The sequence below is a fragment of the Rhinichthys klamathensis genome, unplaced genomic scaffold (genome assembly GCF_029890125.1).
Source record: "Rhinichthys klamathensis goyatoka isolate OS25496 unplaced genomic scaffold, OSU_Roscu_1.1 h1tg000346l_1, whole genome shotgun sequence".
NCBI classification, from domain to species: Eukaryota; Metazoa; Chordata; class Actinopteri; order Cypriniformes; family Leuciscidae; genus Rhinichthys; species Rhinichthys klamathensis.
Genome location: NW_026606858.1, coordinates 120001 through 140000, shown reverse-complemented (window position 1 = coordinate 140000; position 20000 = coordinate 120001). Strand labels below are relative to the sequence as shown.

Below are 20000 nucleotides of genomic sequence, written 5' to 3'. Positions count from 1 at the left end.
GAGCTCCTGAAGTTACAGTAAAACACAACTTGGGGGCGCTCAAACACAAAACGGTCTTGCCGAGCACACATACGTAACGGCGAAGAAGATATACGCCAAGTAGCGTCTACACTGCCGAGGAGAAATAAAGCCCCGTTCACACTACAAGCGACTTTGTCGCTGCATGTCGCCAGTGGCTGGCGATGAGGTCGCTAGTGGGAGTTCCCACTACTGGTTGCCTTTATGAATGACATCCAATGATGTGGAGAAGCATCATACGCGCTCCGCTCCTATTGGTTGTCGCTCCCGAAAGTCGCTCCTCATTTGCATAAAGTTAAACAGATCTCAACTTTGTCGCGTCGCCAGACACGCCCCATCCGGTCGCTGTCGCGCGTGTCGCCGGAAGTCGCCCGCTCTCCATTGAAATGAATGGTATCGCGTCGCTTGGTCGCGTGTAGTGTGAACGGGGCTTAAGACGAGGAAGATGCAAGGCCAGATTAGAGCCGCTGGTCTCGTTGGTGTCGGAACATAAAGAACTATATGACAAACGCAACAGCGACTACAACATAGGACTATTTCTGTTTTACATTAAGTGCCATCTAATGTCAGGGCATGTTCACTCGGCTCATCGTCAGCGAAAATCGCGTTGAAAAACGCTGCTGAATAACGCGCGCAGATATTCGTCCCGGTGTGTACGGGCCTTAACACACACACACACTCACACTCACTCAGTGAGTGTGTGTGTGAGTGTGTGTGTGTTAGAGTGTGAGTGAGAGTGAGTGAGTGAGTGTGTGTGTATGTGTCTGTGTTAGTGAGTGTGTGTGTGTGTTAGTGTGTGAGTGTGTGGGAGTGAGTGTGTGTGTGTGTGTGTGTGTGTTTGTTTGTGCGTGTGTGAGTGTGTGTGAGTGTGTGTCTGTGTGTGTGTGTCTGTGTGTGTGAGAATATGTCTGTGTGTGTGAGAATGTGTCTGTGTGTGTGTCTGTGTGTGTGTGTGTGTGTCTGTGTGTGTGAGAGTGTGTCTGTGTGTGTGTGTGTGTGTGTGTGTGTGTGTGTGTGTGTGTGTCTGTGTGTGTGTGCGTGTGTCTGTGTGTGTGTGTGTGTGTGTGTGTGTGTGTGTGTGTGTGTCTGTGTGTGTGAGAGTGTGTCTGTGTGTGTGTGTGTGTGTGTGTGTGTGTGTGTGTGTGTGTGTGTGTGTGTGTGTGTGTGTGTGTCTGTGTGTGTGTGCGTGTGTGTGTGTGTGTGTGTGTCTGTGTGTGTGAGAGTGTGTCTATGTGCAGGGATGGGCAGTATTTCAGATACATGTATTTAAAATACGTATTTGAAATACAAAATACTATTTTGTATTTTGTATTTTGAAGCCTTTGGGAAAAATCAAATGTAATTTGTATTTAAATACATTTAAGATGAGTATTTTTGTATTTTCAAAATACATAAAATACTTTTTGCCAGTCAACCTCTTTATCCAGGTCCTGGTTTCGTGCATCAACTAGTTCAGACTCATTTATAATTTTAATGAACTTATAGAAACAAATAAACTTTACATCAAATAAATATAAAATTACTATGCTTAAAAAATAGGGGTGTAACAATATCATGTCACAATATATCGCAATACAAAAATGCAACAATATGTATCGTGGATAATTCACCCCCAAAAAAAACCTAATGTGTGAGAAAAAGAGTTTTAGTGTCAGTACTACATCTACTATATAGTGTTGAATATAATAATAATGCAATTATTAGGGAATATTTGTGGGTCCTGATAATGCCAAATGTCTGATGTTAAAGGGATAGTTCACCCCAAAACTCTGTCAGCTCTCCCTCATGTTGATCCAACCCAGGAAGACTTTAGTTCATCTTCAGAACACAAATTAAGATATTTTTGATTGAATCTGAGAGCTGGATCACTCCTCCATAGGCTTCATTTCCTTCTCTGTTGGCCTCGAGATAGTTGTAGTGTAACAGCGCAGCGCTTCTGTGTTGTACGTCACACGCAGGCTCACTATTGGCCGACGCTGGTCATGTGTGTGATGTGTGTGATGTGTGTGACGTACAACACAGAAGCGCTGCGCTGTTACACTAGTGAACTGACTCGAGGCCCACAGAGAAGGAAATGAATAGTTGAATAAAGTCGTTGTTTTTGTTTGTTTTTTGCGCACACAAAGTATTCTCGTCGCTTGATAAACTTAAGGTTGAGTCACTGTCGTCACTCGGACTATTTTAACAATGTCTTTCATAACTTTTGGGCCGGCAAGTTTCGGTCCCTTAGAAGCCTATGGAGGAGTGATCCAGCTCTCAGATTTAATAAAAAATATCTTAATTTTTGTTCCGAAGATGAACGAAAGTCTTACTGGGCTGGAACAACATGAGGGCGAGTAATTACTGACAGAATTTTAATTTTGGGGTGAACTATCCCTTTAACTGTAAAGTAAAGTATGTGGCCTACATTATTTGGCCACATACATATCTAGTCATTGAAAGAGTGCAAGCATATTCGTCTTAAATAATTCTGTTTTCAGCTTCAGAATCATGAATATTGTTATTCTGGTGTCTCTATTGTCCTGTGCTTTGGGTTTCCAGCACAGAGTCCAAACCTATTCATTTACACACACAATGTAATATCAAATTTAGCATTTTAATCAACAGTACATTTTTTGTTAACCTTTTTATCATATGTCTTGGAGTATCTCAATAATATCATATCGTGAGTTCAGTATCGTGATATGTATCGAATCGTGACATGAGGGTATCGTTACACCCCTACTTAAAAAGCATTGGACTACCCGCAAAAAAAAAAAAAACCTTCAACAGAGTTTGAAATTCAGTTTTTGCTGTTGTATTAAAACTGATATTGAGAATTGTGAAACCATGATATATTGTTACTGTGAAGTCAGATTTTGGGTCATATTCTTTGCTAGAAAGCAGAAAAGTTTCCCACAGTTTTACATGCAGTATGGATTTTTTAATACTGTTCACCACAAGTAATCGACTACATTGTAACCTGGTCAGAAATAAGTATATAAATGGCTGCTATTTTACACAAGTTTATTTGTAATGGCCAGCAATTAGGCCTATGTAGTTTCTTTATTCACTGTGACCTATGCCTGCACTGGATGGCCAATTTCACATGTATTTTGTGTATTTTCAAAATACAAAATACTGTATTTGTATTTAAATACATTTTTTCACACAGTATTTTGTATTTGTATTTTAAATACATTTCCATGTATTTATGCCCATCTCTGTCTATGTGTGTGTGTGTGTGTGTGTGTGTCTGTGTGTCTGTGTGTGTGTGTCTGTGTGTGTGTGTCTGTGTGTGTGTGTGTGTGTGTGTGTGTGTGTATGTGTGTGTGTGTGTGTGTCTGTGTGTGTGAGAGTGTGTCTGTGTGTGTATGTGTGTGTCTGACCTGCAGCCAGAGGTTAAAGTTGTCTCTCCACTCTCCGTTGACGGTACAGTGAAAGGTTGCTGTTTGTCCAGCGTTCACTTCAACGCCTTTGATATGGAGGAAGTGCGGCGTGTTCACTGGAAGCAGAATAACACACACACACACACACACACACACACACACACACACACACACACACACACACACACACACACACACACACACACACACACACACTAAATAAAACACACGCCCTGGAGTTTCAGAAGAGCCACAAGACTAAAACATCTCCTGCAATCTCTTCTATTCTCTCAGGTTCAATAAAACATGCAGCATGTGTGTGTGTGTGTGTGTGTGTGTGTGTGTGCATGCAGCATGTCCTCAAACAAAAGCAAAACACTAAATCAACACACATGAGCGAGATCTTTGAGCTATGAAATGTTCTTTCTGAGAAATACACAGTTTCACAAGAGACCTCAGACTCAAAAATCAAAGTTTCCAATCAAAAGTCCGAATATTGAGAATATCAGATGATCTGAGTATTTTATAGCTCAGAAATTTTGTTCTACCTCAATATTTATGTCTTGTTTTCCAGCACAAATATCTAAACATTCTTACATCAAGATACATTTACTGGAGAAGAAGCAAAATGACTGAAGATATTAAGAATTGTTTTATTAAAATGAAGTGAGTTTGTGCTTAAAATGAGAACAAATATCTGCCAATGGAGTCAGAAAAATAATCTTGTTTTCTCTTTGAATTAAGATTAGTCTCCATCGGCAGATATTTGTTCTCACTTCATCTTGATGCATTTTTCAAGACCTCGATCTCTTCAACTGTGCCAAAATATAACAAGATGTTTTATTACAGATATCAATAACACCCTCTCAACCTCCTTGTTTTTCAGAACGAGTAAAAAAAGAAAAATCATTATTGGTTTCTCATTTAATCTGCGCACAGCTAATAATGTTCCCCTAAACCACTAACCTTAACTCTATTGATTAAAGTTGCGGTGTGTTCTCATTAGTCTCGAACAACAAAGCGCACTCATAACTGGGTCAATATGCATTTAAAACCAAAAGCATCTGTGAGATGAAAGTTGATTTAAATGAAGTTATGACGAGTAGCGTGACCTTGACGTGAACGAAGAGACTCTGCTAATGTAATCTCAGTCTCTGCACTCCTCTTCCTCCTCACGCTCTTCAGCGTTTCAGCAGCATCTGAAGCGAAGCACCTTTATTGCCCATCTTTCTCTTATGGTTACAGTAGTGTGTTACAGTAGTGTGTTACAGTAGTGTGTTACAGTAGTGTGTTACAGTAGCGTGTTACAGTAGTGTGTTACAGTAGTGTGTTACAGTAGCGTGTTACAGTAGTGTGTTACAGTAGCGTGTTAGAGTAGTGTTTTACAGTAGCGTGTTACAGTAGCGTATTACAGTAGTGTGTTACAGTAGTGTGTTACAGTAGCGTGTTACAGTAGCGTGTTACAGTAGTGTGTTACAGTAGTGTGTTACAGTAGTGTTACAGTAGTGTGTTACAGTAGTGTGTTACAGTAGTGTGTTACAGTAGCGTGTTACAGTAGCGTGTTACAGTAGTGTGTTACAGTAGTGTGTTACAGTAGTGTTACAGTAGTGTGTTACAGTAGTGTGTTACAGTAGTGTGTTACAGTAGTGTTACAGTAGCTTGTTACAGTAGCGTGTTACAGTAGCGTGTTACAGTAGCGTGTTACTGTTTAAACACTGTTTAAAAGACATCATGTGTATTATAGACTATATGAATGCAGTATGCAGAACATAACTACTAATCAGAGGTCAATATCAACATGACGTTTTTATTTGTGAAGGATGATTGTGTTCGTTTGCTCTCTATGAAAGCAGATGGTAGACCTTCTCTGACCGCGGGAGGTGTAGCTATCACCATCACAGCGGAAAACACACTCCTGTAACACACTACTGTAACACACTACTGTAACACACTACTGTAACACACTATTATAACACACTACTGTAACACACTACTGTAACACGCTACTGTAACACGCTACTGTAACGCGCTACTGTAACACACTTCTCTAACACACTACTGTAACACACTACTATAACACGCTACTGTAACACGCTACTGTAACACACTACTGTAACACGCTACTGTAACACACTACTCTAACACGCTACTGTAACATGCTACTGTAACACACTACTCCAACACGCTACTGTAACACGCTACTGTAACACGCCACTGTAACACGCTACTGTAACACACTACTGTAACACACTACTGTAACACGCTACTGTAACACAATACTGTAACACACTACTGTAACACGCTACTGTAACACGCTACTGTAACACGCTACTGTAACACACTTCTCTAACACACTACTGTAACACAGTACTGTAACACACTACTGTAACACACTACTGTAACACGCTACTGTAACACGCTACTGTAACACGCTACTGTAACACACTTCTCTAACACACTACTGTAACACAGTACTGTAACACGCTACTGTAACACACTACTCCAACACGCTACTGTAACACGCTACTGTAACACGCTACTGTAACACGCCACTGTAACACGCTACTGTAACACGCTACTGTAACACAATACTGTAACACGCTACTGTAACACACTACTGTAACACGCTACTGTAACACGCTACTGTAACACGCTACTGTAACACGCTTCTCTAACACAGTACTGTAACACACTACTGTAACACACTATTATAACACACTACTGTAACACGCTGCTACTGTAACACGCTACTGTAACACACTTCTCTAACACACTACTGTAACACACTACTGTAACACGCTACTGTAACACGCTACTGTAACACCCTACTGTAACACACTACTCTAACACGCTACTGTAACACGCTACTCTAACACGCTACTGTAACACGCTACTGTAACACGCTACTGTAACACACTACTGTAACACGCTACTGTAACACTCTACTGTAACACACTACTCTAACACGCTACTGTAACACGCTACTCCAACACGCTACTCTAACAGGCTACTGTAACACGCTACTCCAACACGCTACTGTAACACGCTACTGTAACACGCCACTGTAACACGCTACTGTAACACACTACTGTAACACACTACTGTAACACACTACTGTAACACACTACTGTAACACACTACTGTAACACGCTACTGTACGAACAAAATCATCCTTCACAAATAAAAACGTCATGTTGATATTGACCTCTAATTAGTAGTTATGTTCTGCATACTGCATTCATATAGTCTATAATACACATGATGTCTTTTAAACAGTGTTTATCAACCCTACGCTGCTCTTCGGTCATTTTTTGACAGAAACATTTTAAGTTTTTATTGAATTTTTTACTTCTTCGGAATTGTACGAAAGTTGGTAAAGGTTTCGGCACTTGCTGTGTGAACACACAAATATATTACGGACATGATGTGAACAGGTTAAACGGTCCTGTAAGCAATAGTCACTTGTGCTCCTCGCGGTCAGAAACGAGCGCATTGGAAATGAATGAGAGACGAGTTTCCTCTAGTGGAAGCGTTTGGAACTGCAGCCGAACAACATCTCACTGGAAGATCATTCACTGAGAGATCAGACTCACATCTGGAGCACAGCTGGCTTAGGTTTATGGTTTTGATTTTCTTGCAGTTTTAAAGTAAATTTCATATAAAAATTGAAAATAGTATTTTTGTGCATTTTTCATAACAATAAACGTAAAATGCTGTAACTTTTTTTAAGTTTACTTTTTAAAACTGTTTTCACTTCAGCAATAATCTGCCGAGTGTCGTCTTTAATAAGAGATCAAACTTCAGTGTGTCGCTCTAAAGCATTCAAGATTCAAAATCTCTGCCTATATGCACGTTTCATACGGATTACATAATCTGAAAATATTTATGTTCCATTTGAATTTGTTCATTCAAAAGTAGACTAGTAGACTTTCAAGCTTTCTGTAGGTATATTTCTCATGTCTGTGAGGCGAGTATATGGCGTTGAGTTTCGGGTCATTTATGTGATGCGCTAAAGTTCACAGAGACCGAGACACACAGCAAGAGCATCCTTATTGTTTTCATCATTTGACAAATTATTAAATTATCTATCTATCTATCTATCTATCTATCTATCTATCTATCTATCTATCTATCTATCTATCTATCTATCTATCTATCTATCTATCTATCTATCTATCTATCTATCTATCTATCTGTCCATCCATCATCCATCCATCCATCCATCCATCCATCATCCATCCATCATCCATCATCTATCTATCTATCTATCTATCTATCTATCTATCTATCTATCTATCTATCTATCTAAATCTATCTATCCATCCATCCATCCATCCATCCATCCATCCATCCATCCATCCATCCATCCATCCATCTATCCATCTATCCATCTATCTATCTATCTATCTATCTATCTATCTATCTATCTATCTATCTATCTATCTATCTATCTATCGATCCATCCATCCATCCATCCATCCATCATCCATCCATCATCTATCTATCTATCTATCTGTCCATCCATCATCCATCCATCATCCATCCATCATCCATCATCTATCTATCTATCTATCTATCTATCTATCTATCTATCTATCTATCTATCTATCTATCTATCTATCTATCTAAATCCATCCATCCATCCATCCATCCATCCATCCATCCATCCATCCATCTATCTATCTATCTATCTATCTATCTATCTATCTATCTATCTATCTATCTATCTATCTATCTATCTATCTATCTATCTATCTATCTATCTATCTCAGCAGAATCCCACTTTCATCCTCCTCTCCGGCTAGCGGTGTCTCTTTCACACGCTGATCTCTCTCCTGCTTTATCGCCATCTTCTCTCTTTTGTTTTCGTTATTACGCTCTCTTTTATGACTCGCCAATGCCTGGAGAAAGACCGACGATATTGATGTTGGGAGGCTGGCAGGAAAAGGCCAAGGAGCGGGTGATGAGGCTGATTTTACGACGGAGAGACGGAGAGATAGAGAAACGGGTCTTACTGCACTGATGGCCCTGGAGAACGACGTCCTTGATGGCGAGAAAGCCTCTCTGCCCGGAGGTCACCACTTCAAAGACGATCTGCGGAGGAAAGAGAAAGCTCATAACCACAGTGATAAATGGACTCGCTCTCAAAATGTCACACACACACACCGGCACTGAGGTGTCCCGCAGGAGCCAAGGTGAGGGTTTAAACAACGACCCACGAAGATGAAGAAAACACCATTCACGCTGGTCATTAGTGCTCATTAAAACACCATTACGGCTTTAGTGATTGGGCTGAACGTGTTAAATCATGGGCGTATGGGATCAGATTCACGGCGGTCATTAAAAGCCCCCTGAAATCAAAATACATTTTTGTAGCTTTTAGTATGAATATGTTCGCCTTAAGGTTATGAATAAGCCGGCGTGTTCCAAAACAATGACAAAATTCGCATTTAGGAGATATAAGCATTCAAAACCTAAACGCTAAAATGGATCAGGGATTGTTATGACATCACATCTTCTGTCCAATCAAATGCTCTCTAGAATCTGAAGCTCCGCCCCCTCTGCTGTAACGGACACGTCACAGAGCATTATGGGTCGGAGATGTGTGTGTTCTGTTACTCAAACGCTTTAGTTTTATTCCGTTTTCCAACGTTGGTTAAGAATGAAATGAGACCGTGGACCACAAAACCAGTCACAAGGGTCAATTTGTGGAAATTTAGATTTATACGTCATCTGAAAGCTGGATAAATAAGCTTTCCATTGATGAATGGTTTGTTAGGATAGGACAATATTTGGCCGGGTTATTTTTAAAATCTGGAATCTGAGGGTGCAAAAAATCTAAACATTGAGAAAATCGCCTTTAAAGTGCACGATTTTGCTGCATCCACTCACAAAAGTATATTTTTTATATATTCACGGTAGGAAATTTACAAAATATCCTTTACTTAATATCCTAATGATTTTTGGCATAAAAGAAAAATCGATGATTTTGACCCATACAATGCATTGTCGGCTATTGCCGTGCGACTCGTGACTGGGTTTATGATCCAGAGTCAAAAATGGCTTGAATTTATTAACATCTCTACTATTAAATCCAGCGTATCATCAGCGCTCGGATTCGCTTCCATGGTGCTGGGGGAAACTAAACGCTATTGGCTATTTGAAAAGGGGGAGGAGCCATTCAATAAGCCCCGCCTTAGCTTCCCGTTTCAGTGGAGATTACGAAGATGAGGAAAACAGCATTCACGCCGGTCATTAGTGCTCATTAAAACACCATTTGGCTTTAGTGATTGGGCTGAACGTGTGAAATCAGCGGGCGAACGGGATCGGGCTCCAAGGGTGCTCGTGGAGAATCGGCTGTCTGTCAGATTGCAGACTTTATAGACGTGGTAAATCACGTCTCTATCAGCGAGATGCTGCGGCAGCATGTGCTAAATCTGCTGGGTTTATACAGCCAAACAACTCAACTCGACAGCCAGACTCTGGGGGTCAGGGCTAAAGACGGGCAGAGTGAAGGATTCTGGGATACATGCTCTTTGCTAAGCTTTCTATTATGATGCATATTCAGCGCGCGAGAGGTTTGACAGGCGTCCCAGGAGCCGGTTCTGCAACATCACGGTCACACTGACCTGGACCGGCTGGTGACCGACAGATCCGGCGTCCGGAATATGATGTGGAAAAGCAGCTTGAATGAAATATACGGTAATATATAGTCATGACATCGGCACCCAGATGTGTTTAATCACTCCCTTTCAAACCTGAGAGACATTAAAGAACATTTTTTCTGTCCACAATGCAATGTCCAATGTTGAAAGTGTTCCACTGAAGAAAGTCAGGTTTGGTAAATGACGACAGAATGATCTATATAAGTTATAATCTGTTTCATTAACATTAAGTGGACGAGAAATAATGATTTCTTCACATTTCCAGGTTTCACAGGGACTGAACTGCAGTTTGAATCTAAAGCTATTTGTCTGGTAATGGACCACCGGTCACTGCCGTCCCCAAACTAACATGAACAGAGTAAACATCCCTAATGATCCTTAAAATAACTAATATATTAACATATGACTGTGCGATCTGAGCGGTCACACGCGGGACAGGGGAACACGAGCTCAGATGAAGGACAGGAATGACACGCTTCCTTTAGGAACTGGGTGTGGCTCTCCAAACATCCCATAATATCACACACACACACACACACACACACACACTCTCTCTCTCTCTCTCTCTCTCTCTCTCTCTCTCTCTCACACACACACACACTCTCTCTCACTATCTCTCTCTCTTTCTCTCTCTCTCTCTCACACACACACACACTCTCACTATCTCTCTCTCTCTCTCTCTCTCTCTCTCTCTCTCTCTCTCACACACACACACACACACACTCTCTCTCTCTCTCTCTCTCTCTCTCTCTCTCTCTCTCTCTCTCTCACACACACACACACTCTCTCTCACTATCTCTCTCTCTTTCTCTCTCTCTCTCTCACACACACACACACTCTCACTATCTCTCTCTCTCTCTCTCTCTCTCTCTCTCTCACACACACACACACTCTCTCTCACTATCTCTCTCTCTCTCTCTCTCTCTCACACACACACACACTCTCACTATCTCTCTCTCTCTCTCTCTCTCTCACACACACACACACTCTCACTATCTCTCTCTCTCTCTCTCTCTCTCTCTCACACACACACACACTCTCACTATCTCTCTCTCTCTCTCTCTCTCTCTCTCTCTCTCACACACACACACACACACTCTCTCACTCTCTCTCTCTCTCACACACACACACTAACACACTCACACAACACACACGCACACACACACACACACACTCAAATTGAGATATTTCAAGCCTTTATTTGTTAAGCTTACAGCTTATGGAAACCCCAAATTCAAAATTAGAATATTGTGAAAAGGTTTTCATATCTGTAAACCATAATCATCAAAATTATAACAAATAAAGATATGTTATCAGAGGAAACTGTCTGAGTTATGTATTTCAGAAAGTCACAGTTAGCTAACAAATTACTAATTTAAACAATGTAATGATTTAATGCAGAAACAATGAGCTCATTGAAGTAATGAATACTTGTTTATTAACAAATGATTAATACATTTAGAAAAATGTCGCATTGGTGCATGTTGATTCAGTGTTCATGTATCTTTGCTTGTATTTGTATGTAATTCTTTTCTATATATATATATATATATATATTCTTTTCTATATATATAAATATATATTTATTTTATTTTTATTTTATTTATTTATTTATTTAAATGTATTTTTTATATATATTTTTAGATATTTAGAAAAATGTCGCATTGGTGCATGTTGATTCAGTGTTCATGTATCTTTGCTTGTATTTGTATGTAATTCTTTTCTATATATATATATATATATATATTCTTTTCTATATATATAAATATATATTTATTTTATTTTTATTTTATTTATTTATTTATTTAAATGTATTTTTTATATATATTTTTTTATATATATCTATATTTATTTTATTTTATTTTACTTTTTATATATTTATTTCTTTATTATTATTTTTGTTTTATTTTATATATTTTTTATTTTATTTTATTTTATTTTATTTTATTTTATTTTATTTTATTTTATTTTATTTTATTTTATTTTATTTTATTTTATTTTATTTTTCCAGATCTCCTGGATTGCTGTGTTGGGGCTGGATAGGGTTGTTTATGGTGGGTGAGCTGGTATAAACTGTAAAAATGCAGTTTGCAACAACAACAAATATATATATATATATATAAAAAGAAATGCATAAAAACTAAATCAGTCTGTCACAACCAATGAAAAGCTCTGATCGCTGACCCGACCGCCCCATCAGCACAGAGGTTTCAACTGCATCTTTCTAGAGAGGAAACACATCAAATCGAGCCTGTAATTACAAAATAATGTCCAAAGCACCAGGTGGTTTCATTTTGATGATCACTTACGATACTGTGCAATTAAAGCGACCAATAATTATCCTGACGTCGCTAATTAGACACACACTCGCTCTATTCTTATCACACAGAGCGATGCATGTGGAATCTTTTTAAGAGCCTTAATAACACATGCAAGTTACACATCAAACTAGCAGAGCAACATCTGAGAGTGCACACCATTCCTCAACGCAGACGGCACAGAAATAAACTCACAGACACCAGTAATCTCAGCAAACACATGACGGCTCCTGTAATATACTCGTTATATATACTGTTAAACTCAACCCATGTCAGAAATGTCGGGATGCTCCTGTTAAACCGCTCCCAGAGTCGGAATGACAAATGTGCTGATGCTTAAACACAAGATATTTCAGGCGGCGGAGGTTAAAACCACGTCTGCTCTCAGTTTACCACGGTATTCAACACTGCTAATCTGAGACTTACAGTGTGTGTGTGTGTGTGTGTGTGTGTGTGTGTGTGTGTTTCTGCGATGCAGTTTTTCTATTTTCTATTTCTAGTTTCCTAACCAGATTAAGACAGATTATAGTGACAAGCAATTGCTGTCCACACCAGAAACAATTCAACAACAAGACGTGACAAAATCAATCACAGCCAATCAGAAGAGCGTGTGGGCGGAGTCTCTGCAAGCGCACTGCACTCACAACCAATCAATCACAGCCAATCAGAAGAGCGTGTGGGCGGAGTCTCTGCAAGCGCACTGCACTCACAACCAATCAATCACAGCCAATCAGAAGAGCGTGTGGGCGGAGTCTCTGCAAGCGCACTGCACTCACAACCAATCAATCACAGCCAATCAGAAGAGTGTGTGGGCGGAGTCTCTGCAAGCGCACTGCACACACAACCAATCAATCACAAATCACAGCCAATCAGAAGAGTGTGTGGGCGGAGTCTCTCTGCAAGCGCACTGCACTCACAACCAATCAATCACAGCCAATCAGAAGAGTGTGTGGGCGGAGTCTCTGCAAGCGCACTGCACTCACAACCAATCAATCACAAATCAAAGCCAATCAGAAGAGTGTGTGGGCGGAGTCTCTCTGCAAGCGCACTGCACTGACAACCAATCAATCACAAATCACAGCTAATCAGAAGAGTGTGTGGGCGGAGTCTCTCTGCAAGCGCACTGCACTCACAACCAATCAATCACAGCCAATCAGAAGAGTGTGTGGGCGGAGTCTCTCTGCAAGCGCACTGCACTCACAACCAATCAATCACAAATCACAGCCAATCAGAAGAGTGTGTGGGCGGAGTCTCTCTGCAAGCGCACTGCACTCACAACCAATAAATCACAGCCAATCAGAAGAGTGTGTGGGCGGAGTCTCTGCAAGCGCACTGCACTCACAACCAATCAATCACAAATCACAGCCAATCAGAAGAGTGTGTGGGCGGAGTCTCTCTGCAAGCGCACTGCACTCACAACCAATAAATCACAGCCAATCAGAAGAGTGTGTGGGCGGAGTCTCTGCAAGCGCACTGCACTCACAACCAATCAATCACAAATCACAGCCAATCAGAAGAGTGTGTGGGCGGAGTCTCTCTGCAAGCGCACTGCACTCACAACCAATAAATCACAGCCAATCAGAAGAGCGTGTGGGCGGAGTCTCTCTGCAAGCACACTGCACTAACAACCAATCAATCACAAATCAAAGCCAATCAGAAGAGTGTGTGGGCGGAGTCTCTGCAAGCGCACTGCACTCACAACCAATCAATCACAGCCAATCAGAAGAGTGTGTGGGCGGAGTCTCTGCAAGCGCACTGCACTCACAACCAATCAATCACAAATCAAAGCCAATCAGAAGAGTGTGTGGGCGGAGTCTCTCTGCAAGCGCACTGCACTCACAACCAATCAATCACAGCCAATCAGAAGAGCGTGTGGGCGGAGTCTCTCTGCAAGCACACTGCACTCACAACCAATCAATCACAAATCAAAACCAATCAGAAGAGTGTGTGGGCGGAGTCTCTCTGCAAGCGCACTGCACTCACAACCAATCAATCACAGCCAATCAGAAGAGTGTGTGGGCGGAGTCTCTGCAAGCGCACTGCACTCACAACCAATCAATCACAAATCACAGCCAATCAGAAGAGTGTGTGGGCGGAGTCTCTCTGCAAGCGCACTGCACTCACAACCAATCAATCACAGCCAATCAGAAGAGCGTGTGGGCGGAGTCTCTCTGCAAGCGCACTGCACTCACAACCAATAAATCACAGCCAATCAGAAGAGCGTGTGGGCGGAGTCTCTCTGCAAGCGCACTGCACTCACAACCAATCAATCACAAATCACAGCTAATCAGAAGAGTGTGTGGGCGGAGTCTCTCTGCAAGCGCACTGCACTCACAACCAATCAATCACAAATCACAGCCAATCAGAAGAGTGTGTGGGCGGAGTCTCTCTGCAAGCGCACTGCACTCACAACCAATCAATCACAAATCACAGCTAATCAGAAGAGTGTGTGGGCGGAGTCTCTCTGCAAGCGCACTGCATTTGCATTACTGCACTTAATTTACAAATATTAAACCATTTTAACTTTATTAAGAATGCACAGTGAGTGAATGAAACAATCTTTGTCATTGAATAAACAGTTTAAACATTCCTGTTTCCTTTCATCTATTTTCAAGATCTCAGATAAATACTATTATGAGATGTATGGAAAAAAATACAGTATATTAAATATGAATGATAATTAAAAGTCAATCAAAATAAATTACGTAAAATAGAAATTTGACATATTTCTAAGATCTGAGATGAATTATCTATTGTTGCTTTCAGTTTGCCTAAAACTGACTTTAGACCTTTTTAAGATGAAATAAAAGCACATAATTAGTTCATTAGTTCTAAGATGATCATTGTCATCTTTGTTTGTATCTCCAGCTGCGATGTCACAGAAATAGAAACCGATTACAATCCTCTGTTCGTTCCGGCTGATTAAAATGATAAAGATCATTTTTTTTAATTGTGTGCGTAGTTTCATCTGGTTAGGACAGTGTTCGCAGCTTCACTGATGCCAGCACTAAAAGGTTTGGAAAGTCATTAGAGCTAATAAGTAAATTAATTTTAATTATTGCCTGAATTATTCCTCTAATGCAATCAAAAAGTTCAGCAAAGCATGAATAATCTGACAGAAGCCCATTTACAATCCTTTTGAATCGGCTCACACTTCTCCACTCGTCATAATGAAACTTTGCAAATGAAATTATGTGTTGCAGAGTTTCGCGGTGTGGAAATTTGCAATAGGACTATTTCTTAATTTGCCTTATTATTTTATTTATTAACAAAAACAATAATATTAATAATAATAATATAAAAACATTATTTTATTTTTATTTTACAGTGAAAATAAAATAACATAATATAAAATACATTTCTTTATAATTTTATTTAATAACAGTAAAAACAATAATAATAATATTTTATTATTCATTTAAATTTTATATTTATATAATTTATTATTATTATAATAAAACTCTTATTATTATTATACTATTTTCCTTAAATATACAATGAAAAATTACAATAACAACATCTCTTAATTTTATTTACTGTTTTTTAATAATAGTAACAACAACTCAAATTATTAAAATATTATTATAAAACACTCATTATTATATTATTTTCCTTAAATATGTTTTATTTTACAGTAGATAAATTACAATAGTAATATTTCTTAATTTTTCCTTATTATTTTATTTAACAACAATAATAACAATAATAAATATTATTATTTATAGTTAAAAAGTTCAGTAAAGCATGAATAATCTGACAGAAGCCCGTTTAAAATCCTCACTTCTCCACACGTCATAATGAAACTTTACAAATGAAAAGATGATGTGCTGCAGGGTTTGGTGTGTGTGTGTGTGTGTGTTCCTCCAAAGCATCTAATCAGGGTCTCGTCGTAACCTCTCGCTGTCGCTCTAATGGAGTAATTTACCAAAGCGCGCGTTCCCTGCGCGGGGTCACGGGGGCTCGTTCCACCAATTAACACGGGGCTCCGTCAACACCCATGAGGACGGGTCACTAATGACCAGCATGTGTGAAATCAGAGCGTCTCTCTCTTCAGGCTCACACACACACTCACACACTCTCTCTTCAGGCTCACACACACACTCTCTTCAGGCTCACAGCACACACTCACACACACTCTCTCTTCAGGCTCACAGCACATGTGGAAATCAAGCAGCAGAAATGTGATTCTATGTTTCTCTTTAATGGGGGGCAGATTTTCATTACATTCACCTGAAACTGATGGGCAGGTGACAGAAAATAACATGTATCTGAGCACACACACACTCACTCACTCACTGACACACACACACACACACACACACACACACACACACACACACACACACACACACACACACACACACACACACACACACACACACACACACACACACACACACACACTTACTCACTCACTGACACACACACACACACACACTCACTCACTCACTCACTCACTCACTCACTCACTCACTCACTCACTCACTCAGACACATTAACTCACACACTCACTCACTCACTCACACACTCACTCACTCACTCACTCACTCACTCACTCACTCACTCACTCACTCATTCACACACTCACTCACTCACTCACTCACTCACTCACTCACTCACTCACTCACTCACTCACTCACTCACTCACTCACTCACTCACTCACTCACACACTCACTCACACACTCACTCACACACTCACTCACTCACTCACTCACTCACTCACTCACACACTCACTCACACACTCACTCACACACTCACTCACTCACTCACTCACTCACTCACTCACACACTCACTCACTCACACACTCACTCACTCACTCACTCACACTCACTCACTCACACACTCACACACTCACACACTCACTCACTCACTCACTCACTCACTCACTCACTCACTCACTCACTCACTCACTCACTCACTCACTCACTCACTCACACACAGTTCACCTGGTAGTAGTTGGGCCAGTAAGTGCTGATGGCGAGCTCCACCTGGCTCCAGGAGTGTGTGGCGGGTCCAGTCGTGTTCCACACCGGTAAACCCATCGGGCTGTTGTTCTCCTTGATGTAGATGTTCAGATGTCCAGGTCTGCCGCCCTCTCGACCCGCAACATAGAACTGGAATATCACGCAGTGTGTGTCGTTCTCTTTCAGCTGCGGAGTGAAGAGTAAAGCCTTCTGACCCGCAAACCGACCCGAGGAGTTCACCATCATGAACGCTGAGCCTGTGGAGAAGATCATAATAGACAATGATAAGTCATGTTTAGTGAGTGTGTGAGTATGAGAGTGTGTGTAAGCTAGTGTGAGTATGAGAGTGTGTGTAAGTTAGTGTGATAGTGTGAGTATGAGAGTGTGTGAGTATTAGAGTGTATGTAAGTTAGTGTGTGAGTATGAGTATGAGAGTGTGAGAGTGTGAGAGAGTGTGTGAGAGTGTGAGAGAGTGTGTGAGAGTGAGAGTCTGAGAGTATGTGTAAGTTAGTGTGAGAGTGTGAGTGTGTGAGTGTGTGATAGTGAGAGAGTGAGAGAGAGTGAGAGAGTGAGAGAGAGTGAGAGTGTGTGAGTGTGTGAGTGTGTGATAGTGAGAGAGTGAGAGAGAGTGAGTGTGAGAGAGTGAGAGAGAGTGAGAGTGTGAGAGTCTGTGATAGTGAGAGAGTGAGAGTGTGTGATAGTGAGAGAGTGAGAGAGAGTGAGTGTGAGAGAGTGAGAGAAAGTGAGAGTGTGAGAGTGTGTGTGTGAATATGAGAGTGTGTGTAAGTTAGTGTGTGAGTATGAGAGTGTGTGAGTGTGTGATAGTGAGAGAGTGAGAGTCTGAGAGTGTGTGTAAGTTAGTGAGAGAGAGTGAGAGTGTGTGAGTGTGTGATAGTGAGAGAGTGAGAGAGTGAGAGAGAGTTAGAGTGTGTAAGTGTGTGAGTGTGTGATAGTGAGAGAGTGAGTGTGAGAGAATGAGAGAGAGTGAGTGTGTGAGAGAGAGTGAGAGTGTGAGAGAGTGAGAGAGTGAGAGAGAGTGAGTGTGAGAGAGTGAGAGAGAGTGATAGAGTGAGAGAGTGTGAGAGAGTGAGTGAGTGAGAGTGTGTGTGTGAATATGAGAGTGTGTAAGTTAGTGTGTGAGTATTACAGTGTGTGATAGTGAGAGTGTGAGAGAGTGAGAGAGTGTGAGAGTGTGAGAGTGTGAGAGTGTGTGAGAGAGTGAGAGAGAGTGAGAGAGTGAGAGTGTGAGAGTGTGTGTGTGAATATGAGAGTGTAAGTTAGTCTGTGAGTATTACAGTGTGTGATAGTGAGAGTGTGAGAGAGTGAGTGAGTGTGAGAGAGTGAGTGAGTGTGAGAGTGTGTGATAGTGAGAGTGTGAGAGAGTGTGTGTGAGAGTGTTTGTGAGAGTGTGTGAGAGAGTGAGAGTGTGAGAGTGTGTGATAGTGAGAGTGTGAGAGAGTGTGTGTGAGAGACTGTGTGAGAGAGTGTGTGAGAGAGTGTGTGTGAGAGTGTGTGAGAGAGTGAGAGAGAGTGAGAGTGTGAGAGTGTGTGATAGTGAGAGTGTGAGAGAGTGTGAGAGAGTGAGAGTGTGAGAGTGTGTGATAGTGAGAGTGTGTGATAGTGAGTGTGAGAGAGTGAGAGTGCGAGAGTGTGTGATAGTGAGAGTGTGAGAGAGTGAGTGAGTGTGAGAGTGTGTGATAGCGAGAGTGTGAGAGAGTGTGAGAGAGTGAGAGTGTGAGATAGTGAGTGTGTGAATATGAGAGTGTGTGTAAGTTAGTGTGTGAGTATTACAGTGTGTGATAGTGAGAGTGTGAGAGAGTGAGAGAGTGTGAGAGTGTGAGTGAGTGAGAGTGGGAGAGTGTGTTTACATTTACATTTACATTTATTCATTTAGCTGACGCTTTTATCCAAAGCGACTTACAATTGCTATATATGTCAGAGGTCGCACGCCTCTGGAGCAACTAGGGGTTAAGTGTCTTGCTCAGGGACACATTGGTGTCTCGCAGTGGATTCGAACCCGGGTCTCTCACACCAAAGGCATGTGTCTTATCCACTGTGCCATCACCACCCCTATCCGTGTGCCGTGCCGTGTTTGTGAATATGAGAGTGTGTGTAAGTTAGTGTGTGAGTATGAGAGTGTGTGAGTGTGTGATAGTGAGAGAGTGAGAGTCTGAGAGTGTGTGTAAGTTAGTGTGAGAGTGTGTGATAGTGAGAGTGTGAGAGAGTGAGTGAGTGAGTGAGTGTGTGTGAATATGAGAGTGTGTGTAAGTTAGTGTGAGAGTGTGAGAGTGTGTGATAGTGAGAGTGTGTGAGAGAGTGAGAGAGTGTGAGAGAGTGAGAGAGTGAGTGAGTGAGTGAGTGTGTGTGAATATGAGAGTGTGTGTAAGTTAGTGTGAGAGTGTGAGAGTGTGTGATAGTGAGAGTGTGTGAGAGAGTGAGAGAGTGTGAGAGAGTGAGAGAGTGAGAGTGTGTGATAGTGAGAGTGTGAGAGAGTGAGTGAGTGAGTGAGTGTGTGTGAATATGAGAGTGTGTGTAAGTTAGTGTGAGAGTGTGAGAGTGTGTGATAGTGAGAGTGTGTGAGAGAGTGAGAGAGTGTGAGAGAGTGAGAGAGTGAGAGTGTGTGATAGTGAGAGTGTGAGAGAGTGAGTGAGTGAGAGTGTGTGT

The 20000-nt window shown here is 41.1% G+C and overlaps 1 protein-coding gene across 1 annotated transcript in view; it reads right to left on the bottom strand.

Moving 5' to 3' along the window:
• ptprma (protein tyrosine phosphatase receptor type Ma) overlaps positions 1-20000 on the bottom strand; it is a gene marked incomplete at its 3' end in the record, with an annotated part of 259378 nt that overhangs the window by 136131 nt on the left and 103247 nt on the right. Inside the window, exons 3-5 of the mRNA XM_056272706.1 lie at positions 17319-17593; positions 8402-8480; positions 3387-3502 (exon numbers count right to left, since the gene is read on the bottom strand). Coding sequence (XP_056128681.1) covers positions 3387-3502; positions 8402-8480; positions 17319-17593 — 470 coding nt within the window. The remainder of the gene's footprint in view (positions 1-3386; positions 3503-8401; positions 8481-17318; positions 17594-20000) is intronic.